At 45.5% G+C, this 11,205-nt stretch overlaps 1 protein-coding gene across 1 annotated transcript in view; it reads right to left on the bottom strand.

Moving 5' to 3' along the window:
- Positions 1–2,816: 2,816 nt before the first annotated feature.
- Positions 2,817–11,205, bottom strand: part of SVIP (small VCP interacting protein) — a 79,523-nt gene continuing 71,134 nt past the window's right edge. The window contains exons 3-4 of the mRNA XM_078684217.1: positions 10,146–10,259; positions 2,817–4,233 (exon numbers count right to left, since the gene is read on the bottom strand). Of these exons, the coding sequence (XP_078540343.1) occupies positions 4,219–4,233; positions 10,146–10,259 (129 nt within the window). The 3' untranslated portion in view covers positions 2,817–4,218. The remainder of the gene's footprint in view (positions 4,234–10,145; positions 10,260–11,205) is intronic.

Here is an 11,205-nt window from a genome sequence, read left to right as displayed (position 1 = left end):
AGTAACAACTTGATGTCTTCTCCAATACCGGTATCGCTAGGCGTCCCACAAGGATCCTCCCTATCCCCAACTTTGTTTAACCTAGTCATGGAACCTCTCACCACCTTGCTACAAGCATCCAATGTTCAATTCCACATGTATGCCGATGACACCCAACTTTATCTCAAAGTACAATCACCCAAAGACATTATGCTCTTGAATTCAACGATCAGAAACACCCAAGCATGGTTGGCCGCTAATCATCTCAAGCTCAATGCTCTTAAAGCAGAGTTCCTCTTGATCTCACCTCCTGCGAAGATCACTACCACTCAAATCTGGCTTAAACACCTAACCGCACTCAATGTTCATCCCACCATTGTAGACTCAGCAAAATCCCTAGGCATAACACTTGACACCAACCTCAACATGCAGGAACACATCAACAAAGCAACTAAAGGGGCAAACTACCAGATCAATACCTTAAGGAAACTCAAACCCTTCCTTCCAGCCAAAGATTTCCAAACTGCGGTACAAGCTCTAGTCATCCCTCGAATAGATTACGGCAGCATCGCCCTCTGCGGTCTCCCCCTAACTACCACGGCACCCATAAGAGCTTCTCTAAACGCTGCAGCGAGACTCATCACCGGATCAAGAAAACACTCACACATTTCCCGTGACCTGAGAGCACTGAACTGGCTACATTTTGAAGCCAGAATTCATCTGAAAATCGCCTGCATCACGCACAAGGCTGTCCACCTGAGCTCACCCGGATACCTCGCCCAAAAGCTGTTGATTTCCGGAGGCTCTAGAATCACTAGAGGCACAAACAATCTCCTGCTAAGGCCCCAAAGATTCCGTAAGGAAAAAATGTATAAAACGCTCCTTCTCTGGAATGGCACCCAGGATCTGGAACTCACTCCCCCCTGAAATCAGGCTCATCTCCTCTACCATACTTTTTAAGAAAGAAGTAAAAGCTATCCTCATGGCGAAATACACTTGAATTATTACTGGGGATGTTATTTACAGACGCTGCATCATTCAGTTTTACTGACCTTTTTTGTATTTTTGCATGACTCGTGTTGATGACCTGCCTGAGTGTTTACGCTATCAATTATTTGTACTTGTATTTGTACTTGTATCATCATGGATGTATCTGGTGGTCTATGCTCCCACATGTACCTTCCCCACCCCAATACTATTTGCTCACACATTGTTCTTTTCGTCTGTAAAGCGCTCTGATATCTGCAAAGATCTTGTTCGCGCTATATAAAACTTTCAAAATAAATAAAGGAGTGAGGTGTGACCTGGGTAATAAAGGTGACCATTAGCCATAATGAAGTAGGTATAAAATTCATTCAAGAATGAAACAAACACCCTGCGCACTTACTGCATATGCATATGCGTGTGCGGTGCGCCGAGTTCCAAACTGTCAAGGGATCCCCTTCTCTAATGAACAGTGTAATCCCAAAATTTGGTAGTGAATCCAAAGAAACCTGAATCAATCAAAGGCAGTAAACGAAATGAATCTGGCGAGGATAAAAAAGACCAGAAACCAAGTCAAGGAAGAACTATGATAAGTGTTTGAGAAAAGACATGGATAGAGTGCAATACTCGTATTGTTGCAAACAGCAGGGACATGGCGTTGGTGAAATCTAAAAGTGAAATGGGAATGCCAAATTAAATGGCCTGCAGACGCAATGTGGTCTACCAATGCCAAGGTATACAGTGTGATCTGGTTATATATTCGGTTTATGTCGTTAGACAAACTGTTTTTCACTTCTAATGCAACCGCCAGTATTTTTACCAACCGATTTTCCAATTTACGGCAAACCAACTTATGTGTAGTGCTTTAGTGCACTTGCCTGAATCTACTGCATTAGTGGCCTTAACCGTCTATAAATCTCTCTTTTTGAGCAAACGACCACCACGATGGGCACAAGAACGAGGTGTCGCCTCACTTCTACAAACATATTCTACCTTCGAGAGCCACAGAGCCCCGTTTTTCTCAACAATTGATCTGTGAGAGAATCCTTCCCCTCCCGCTGCAATACTCATGGTAACTTTATGTAACTCTGTCCAAACTTTTGAGACTATGTTTTAGTTTTGTAGTATCAAGTCAGGTACTTATACACCGTCCCTGTTTTTTAGGTGTTCCTAGCCCTTCTCACTTCACACTTGTCCTGAGGAAGACCCCGGTAGTAAGGTTCAAGATACCTACGGTTATAGGGGTCGAAAAGTTGACTTCACAGCATCTGCCAATACCTATTCGACAGTGATGAATTAACTGTGTTCTCATATGTTATATGGTAAATATGTATATTGGATGTGGACTTTGACTATCTGGTATATGACCCATATATACCAAAACTGTTTGTGATATATTTGTCACCTTCACCAAACTCTCTCTCCCATCACTTACTATCTAACACCCCCTTCCACCTGCGCACCACCCATATGAATGTGATACCTTGTTAGGTTTGTCTCTACGATTGTTCATAAAAATGCATTCCCAATGTGATTAAATAACAGTTTCAAGATTCATGTTTTTAATTTTTCTTCCCTCCATGTGAAAGCCAGTTAAACACTGGGACCACTCCAATATATACCATGTAATCAAAGAAGGCAAAATAAATAACATGTTTAACACTTACCCCTTCCAGATTTCTGTTGTTCAAAAATTCATTGAAAACATCAGGTTTCAATCCCAATTCAGGGTATTCGAGGGTCATCAGAGTCAAACACGTAATCGCTGTATAATTAACTTCACACAACTCACTTCCAAGGATAACTGCATCTCTCATCCACAGTGTCAAGTTAGCACCCAACAGACTACCAGCTGATATTTATACAGCACTTTATTTCATCTAAATTGACTGAGGCACCAGCGATTAAAGACCATTGAAATTCATCACACTTTCTATAGCTGTACAACAATACTTTCTGAGGTTTATGGTGTATTACAATACTTGTTTGCAGGTGTAACAGTTTGTTTCAGACTACAACAGAGTGTTTTTACTTTTAGTTTTAACTATACTATACTGGATCACAAAACTTTGCAAACACTTGAGCACTATTACGTGTAGCTCTTTTTAATAACATAACTACGTTTTTGCACCAAATATCAAATAAAGATCATTGGTAATGTTGAAACAGACATTTTTGCTTTCACAATGGAGAACTGTGACTACAGACACGGGACACGTTTTAAACTAATCATAGACTTAAAGAGAAGAGTACGTTTTAAGATTATAAAAGAAAAAGGTCAATGAAAAATCCTTCATAACAGTGCCAGTCGTATTGCAATTATGTGAAAGGAGTGCTTGTGTAGACTGAAGTAGAGGTGACAATAAATGTCTGTTCAGCGAGTAAATACACTCCTGCAGGGTAATACTGCCCTCTTGTGGTTCAGATGAGAACTGATCAATCGTGGGCGAGCATCAGCACCACATTTATTCTAGGTATGTCAAACATAAGGCTCAAATCTGTGTGACATCATATACTGTCCTCCGTGTCAAGTTAAGGCCTACGTAAGATAAATTCAGCACCCACGCATACTACACATTTTACTTGTAAAATTACCAAAAGTAGTCAAAAAGTACTAAACCGTCTTTGCTAAAAATCCATTAACAAAATTGGCAAAAACATTTGACTGCAGTTCCTTGACTTTTTAAAGGCACTAGCCTTCCAGTGTATACCTCTACAAGAAAACCAAAATCGTGCCGCAATTATGTAAAATACCAGCAATTAAGTAATCACAAGCAGCGGAGACTTGTTGCAACATTAACAAAACTGTTTTAAAAAGATGCATACTTGTAGATAATTTAGTTCACTTTACAGAAAAAAGCTGAATGATTTTTACAGCAAAATATGTAATTGGTTTAAATATATATATATACTATTTATTTTTATTTTTTCTTCACCTAGACAACTGCACACAATGGAACATGGGCCTATTCCCGCCGTGCGGGTATCGGTGTTGGCTGCGCTGTAATGAACGGAGCTTGCCACTTTCCGACAGGTAAGCACGGGTTCCTCTTGAACGCTCGTGGCTTCACGGCACATAGTAGCTGCAATCACCCATCGGTTGTAGTCGCAATGGCAAAGCACCTCAGAGCACAACAACACGAGCCACAGGCAGGAGAGGCGTCCATCTGCTGCAGCGGAACTGGCATGTTGCGGAGACCATATCCAAGAATCGTCTATTCCAGTGCGACGGACGTGTACGCCGGGCGTGCTGCGTTATCCCACCTGCCACTGAAAGACAAAGAAACATATGTATGACATGCATCAAATGGAAAAGCAAAACGTGCATTTTTCATTTGTTGAGTGCTACAACTTATTGAGCAATTAGAGGCTATTGGCGAGTTCAGAAATGGACCACCCGAGCAATGCATACACCGGAAAATAATACCCGTCTCCGGCCTTCCCTGATGCTGCTAACGGAGTACAGTAATACTGTCCCTCCCATTCGCCTCCGGCTCCTCATCATTAATTAAATGTCAGATTTCCTTTGCAATAGTTTGGAAAATCTCATTAGAATACTCTCACTAACACAAGGGGAGGGAGGGCCGAGAAACGGTCTCCTGGTTAACAAAGACATCTCCTGTCCAGCAGGGGACTCTGTCATCGAAAACTACAAATAAAACTACCCCAACGACAGGGTCTCCAGGGCAGAGGAGGTGCAGAGGAAGAAGGGTTTTGCCAGTTTGCACTTTACTGCATATTTTAGGAGGCGGCCAGAATTGTGCTGAGATGCTGCACTGTTGTATACATGATGAGCATCTGGACACAACTGCAACACTAGACACTCAGGATGCATCAACCTACTACACAGGAAGGAAGGAAGGAAATACAAGCAACCTGTAACTATCACTGGCCAGTTAGGGACCGCTCCACTGATTTACTAGCATAGACGAGGAATTACTGCAAGCAAATTAGTCTGGGTAGGATCCCCTTGTGGAGAACAGAGGAGGACCCTTGTACCCTAGAAACTGCAATCACGCAAAGGAGTCTGGGAAGGATCCCCCTGTGGAGAGCAGGGGAGGGCCCCTTGTACCCTAGAAACTGCATCCACGCAAAGGAGTCTGGGAAGGATCCCCCTGTGGAGAACAGGAGAGGCACCCTTGTACCCTAGAAACTGCAACCACGCAAAGGAGTCTGGGAAGGATCCCCCTGTGGAGAACAGAGGAGGACCCTTGTACCCTAGAAACTGCAATCACGCAAAGGAGTCTGGAAAGGATCCCCTGTGGAGTACAGGGGAGTGCCCCTTGTACCCTAGAAACTGCAACCACGCAAAGGAGTCTGGGAAGGATCCCCTTGTAGAGAACAGGGGAGGACCACTTGTACCCTAGAAACTGCAACCACGCAAAGGAGTCTGGGAAGGATCCCCTTGTGGAGAACAGGGGAGGCCCACTTGTGCCCTAGAAACTGCAACCACGCAGAGGAGTCTGGGAAGGATCCCCCTGTGGAGAACAGGGGAGGGCCCCTTGTGCCTTAGAAACTGCAACCACGCAAAGGAGTCTGGGAAGGATCCCCTGTGGAGAACAGGGGAGGCCCACTTGTGCCCTAGAAACTGCAACCACGCAGAGGAGTCTGGGAAGGATCCCCCTGTGGAGAACAGGGGAGGGCCCCTTGTGCCTTAGAAACTGCAACCACGCAAAGGAGTCTGGGAAGGGTCCCCTTGTGGCGAACAGGGGAGGCCCACTTGTACCCTAGCAACTGCAACCACGCAAAGGAGTCTGGGAAGGATCCCCTTGTGGAGAACAGGGGAGGACCACTTGTGCCCTAGAAACTGCAACCACTCAAAGGAGTCTGGGAAGGATCCTCCTGTGGAGAACAGGGGAGGCCCACTTATGCCTTAGAAACTGCAACCACGCAAAGGAGTCTCGGAAGGATCCTCCTGTGGAGAACAGGGGAGGCCCACTTGTGCCTTAGAAACTGCAACCACACAAAGGAGTCTCGGAAGGATCCCCTTGTAGAGAACAGGGGAGGACCACTTGTACCCTAGAAACTGCAACTACGCAAAGGAGTCTGGGCAGGATCCCCTTGTGGAGAACAGGGGAGGCCCACTTGTGCCCTAGAAACTGCAACCACGCAAAGGAGTCTGGGAAGGATCCTCCTGTGGAGAACAGGGGAGGCCCACTTGTGCCTTAGAAACTGCAACCACGCAAAGGAGTCTGGGAAGGATCCCCTTGTGGAGAACAGGGGAGGCCCACTTGTACCCTAGAAACTACAACCACACAAAGGAGTCTCCGAAGGATCCCCCTGTGGAGAACAGGGGAGGCCCTCTTGTGCCCTAGAAACTGCAACCACGCAAAGGAGTCTGGGAAGGATACTCCTGTGGAGAACAGGGGAGGCCCACTTGTATCCTAGAAACCGCAACCACGCAAAGGAGTCAGGAATGGATCCCCTTGTGGAGAAAAGGGGAGGCCCACTGGTACCCTAGAAACTGGAACCGCACAAAGGAGTCTGGTAAGGATCCTCTTGTGGAGAACAGGGGAGGCCCACTGGTACCCTAGAAACTGCAACCACGCAAAGGAGTCTGGGAAGGATCCCCCTGTGGCGATCAAGTGAGGCCCACTGATACCCTAGAAACTGGAACCCTCTTGTGTATGGGATAGCTAGGACACATAGAAAAGCTACACAAGAGAAGGCAATAAGGATCCATAACCAGTAATCACTAAGATTATTCTGGAGAATCATGAAATCTACAGAAGGAACAAATTTGATGGCAGATCTGCATAACGCTGAGCCACCACGAGATCTGCATAACGCTGGGCCACCACGAGATCTTCATAACGCTGAGCCACCACGAGATCTGCATAACGCGGAGCCACCATGAGATCTGCATAACGTTGAGCCACCATGAGATCTGCATAACGTTGAGCCACCACGCCATATACTCCAGGATATTCGTGGCACGAGCCCTGTCCAGGAACAAATAAAGAACGTTGTAACCCCCCACACTGTATAAACAGACAGCAAAGACCACCACAACTAACCTACCACAGCACACATGGCATCAGGGGAGTCCGATTACCGGCGTGAGAGCAATAGTACTTGGATCACAATCACTAAATATCAAAGACAGAGACCGAGCATGCCAACCACATTACCGATGAGGACCCGCACACAAACTGAGCTCAAACGCCTGGTGATCAATAGAAGATGAGAGGTGATATGCACTCACTGCAGACAGGCCTCACCAGCAACTCACTAGTGATCATAGGCCGCATTTACTTAAAGAGAGGGTGGGGATTGTGCTTGTGGTAGGGAGGAGGCCGTAGGAGCAGTAGGCAAAAGCAAACTTTTTCCAAAGGAAACGTGACCGCCTCGGGTTCAGAGAGAGACAAAGCATATTACAATGCAGAGGATAAATCTGGTGAATGAGACCGGAAATACCACACTTATGAGTTAATTAAAGCATGATAAAACGGGACTGGTCCCGTTCAAAGAGTCAATCAATCAATCAGTCAATCAATACATTTATAGAGCGCACTACTCACCCGTAGGGTCTCAAGGCGCTAGGAGGGGGGGGTGCCTTTACTGCTCGAACAACCAGGTCTTAAGCCTCTTCCTGAAGGAGAGGTGGTCCTGGGTCAGGCGTAGGTCGGTTGGGAGGGAGTTCCAGGTCTTGGCGGCCAGGTAGGAGAAGGACCTTCCTCCTGTTGTCGCTCTTCGGATGCGGGGGACGGCGGCAAGGGCGTGGCTGGTTGATCTGAGGTGGCGCTTGGGAGCGTAGAAGTTGATTCGGTTGTTGAGGTAGCTCGGGCCTTGGTCGTGTAGGGCTTTGTGTGCGTGGGTGAGGAGGCGGAAGGTGATTCTTTTGTTGATGGGGAGCCAGTGCAGGTCTCTCAGGTGCCCGGAGATGTGGCTGTTTCGTGGGATGTCGAGGATGAGTCTGGCTGAGGCGTTCTGGATCCGCTGGAGTCTCTTCTGGAGCTTGGCAGTGGTTCCGGCGTAGAGGGCGTTGCCGTAGTCCAGTCGGCTGGTGACGAGGGCCTGGGTGACCGTCTTCCTGGTCTCGGTGGGGATCCACCAGAAGATCTTCCGTAGCATGCGCAGGATGTTGAAGCATGACGATAAGACGGCGTTGACTTGTCTGGTCATGGAGAGGGAGGAGTCCAGGATGAAGCCCAGGTTGCGTGCGTGGTCCGTCGGTTTGGGTGCGGTGCCCAGGGCGGGCGGCCACCAGGAGTCGTCCCAGGCGGAGGGCGAGGAGCCCAGGATGAGGCAGCTCTATTTGCAGGTAGAGTGAAAGTAGGGGTGGGGGTGAAGACACCATGCAACAGTACAAAGCAGGGCACGAGTCGGGGGTACGCCTTTATTTTCACAGGGTGGATGCCGTCCCACCTGCCAAGAAGTTGGGCCCCACTGAAAAATAGGCAGAATTCGTCCCGGTGTAATTTGCAAACACCGGGACACATTCAGTAGCGCCTGCACGTTGTTATCTGCTTTCAATCCACAACAACGTGCAGGCGGGTGTTCTTAGTTCGGACTCCTGCTGGCCCGAATCTGAGGGGTCATCAGGCCTCCTGTTGTTCGAGTCTCCTTGCTGGCAGTAGTCAGAAGCCTCACACTTAGATGCCAATGAAGCAGAGGGAAAACAAATGCTCACACCTTGTTAGTACTTCACACATACTTAAGAGAGGGAGCCTTTCACTTTGTCAGTCCCTGTTTAGGAGATATGCATGCACTGTAAGAATGTCAGATGCGTTGGTCTTTCCCTGTATTTTACACAAAATAAATGTAATTTATATAGTGCTTACTACTCCTGAGGCGGCATTGAAATAATTTCTTTTCCTTGGAGAGCACTATGGGTAGAGGACGTTTACGCTGACAAAAGGCAACATTGTTTTATGTGTAGCTTTCAAAAGTGTGAATCTTCTGCCTAAGTTAGGAGGGTTTCCCTGTGTACTTGAAATGTACTCATGATAGACCTGCTAAACATACAAGTGAGGTCTTAGGATCTGATGTCACTTCTTATGATGCCACTTCCTGTGATGTCACGCACCGTGATGTCACACACGGTGATGTCCCGCGCCATGATGTCACGTGCCATGATGTCACACACGGTGATGCGACTCGCCGTGATGCCACTTGCATTCTGATTAACAAGGTTAGTCCCCCCCACTTCTTTTTTTTCAGGACTTGTGCCCTAGTACAAGGCCACAGAAGTCAAAGGCCTGATCTATTCCCGAGGTTTGGTTTGATTTAAGGCAGATCTATTGCAGCACACAACATCTGGTAGGCAGCAGCACTTACTGAGAACGGGAGGTTTAACCACCCCTTATTGTGCAAAGAGTTTCTTAATTTACCAAAGTGGGCTCATTCACAATTTGGTGCCCAAACATCACTATTGCACCCTAGGGAATGCCTACAGAAAACAACTGCATCCCTGGCAGTGTAACAGTAGTTGCGGGACTTGGGGGCATATGTATGAAGCATTTTTCCCCATTCGCAAACGGGCTGATTCTCAGAATCCACTATGTACACAGAGACAGAAAGGTTTCTGTGCTATCCATTACCTTACTTTCCCTGCACCACTGCGGACCGGACACTTGATTTATGTAATTATACACATTGAATTTATCAGCAAATGACTGTTTGATGTTCCATTTTCAAGTTTCAGAAGTAGCCATCATCATCATGAACTTTATTCGGTCGTTAAGACCATCAAAGTGCATAGGCGTACAAAAGTTGGTAAATAAAACAAAATTTGACATGATAAAATTGTAAGCCAGAGTAGATGATTTCATTCATACAACAACCAGCGTTTTAAAACCTGAGCCATTAAGGAATATAAACAAATTAAAAAAACTGGCTTCCAAGGTATTAAAACGATACAAGCTAAAAACACATAGAAAATACAAAAAGTGCTGGTGCATAATTGTTGGAAGTTCAGAGTAGCTCAGTTCTCTGTACATTGTACATACGTCATAAAATGCCATGATCATAAGACATCAAGAACAAACTAAACACTTTATCGGAAGTAGCAGAAAAGTCTCTTGCTTCTGATACATTGTTCATATTGATTAGCCTCATGGTTTACCCATAAACTTATGTCTGGGGTTACATTTAACAAACTGAAAATTATATAGACAAGGATACAGCAAAAGACTTTGTGAATGCTGCAAAGTAAGCTGCAAGTAAATCACTCCACCTACCCGAAGTCCTCCACCCGCTGGTGGAACAGAATTGGAAGCCTGGTTCTCTATTTCCTCCTGCCTTTTCTTTTTCTGTTCAACAGACTGTGGGTTCTTAATCCCACGTGCATTTGCCTACAAAGTACAATACCAGTTATCACCTAGTTGACGAAGTATCAATACATCATATGAAAATAAATCAAAACTGGATATCAAAATCTACACAACCATGAGCTTTGCTTAACAAGAATGAAATAGAATCACACTAGTATGATCAATCAACAGCTAGTACAGTTTGATGGAAGGAAATTCTCAATTTTCTGTTGCAACAGTCCTTATGACATACTGTGGTTAGACAAAATTGTCCACTATTAAACTAAGTTACAAGGAATGTGTAAGTTTCTCTGCGTATGATAGTACTAAAAAACAAGTCTTTTTTTTAAATGCAAAAGAACCGTACTTTAGTCTATGAATGTGCAGAAACGAGATTCCCTCGGCTGATTTCTATTAACAAAGCAATTTAGCATCGTTCGTTGTACTGCTAGACCGACAGTCTGCATTTCATAAAATACATGACGAAGAGAGAAGATAAGAGTTCCGATCTTTAATACTCCATGACATGTGACTATTTAGTAAATTGATCCTGGTCAGCCGATAGAGCCCTTCCTGTTAAATAGCAGCAGCAGGGCTTTAAGTGGGATGAAAAAACTGGTGGGTCTCAGAGAGCTGTGGCCAATGCAATTTCTGCTGAGAATAGTGTGGCTTCCGACTTGTATTTTGCGGTTTCCGACATTGCATCCAGATATATGATACAACAAGTGACATCATACCTACAACAAGTCATGACTATTTACTTTGTCAATGATTGCTAGTTGCATAAGATAAATAAGCAGCAAGTATGGCTTGTATATAATATTGAAAACGCTTTCACTTAAAGCCCTGGTGACACCACGACAATGTTGCTGCTCCTAAATTTCAAAAAGAGAAGAAAAATCCAGAGAGAAAATGACTCTCTTTAAGGATTTCACATCCCCTCCAACACTCACCTGGCATGACGTCATGCCGTAACCAGTGGTCGACG

The sequence above is a fragment of the Lissotriton helveticus genome, chromosome 3_2 (genome assembly GCF_964261635.1).
Source record: "Lissotriton helveticus chromosome 3_2, aLisHel1.1, whole genome shotgun sequence".
In the NCBI taxonomy this organism is placed as follows: Eukaryota; Metazoa; Chordata; class Amphibia; order Caudata; family Salamandridae; genus Lissotriton; species Lissotriton helveticus.
Note: the sequence above shows the minus strand (reverse complement) of the source record. Positions and strands in the feature narration are given on the sequence as shown.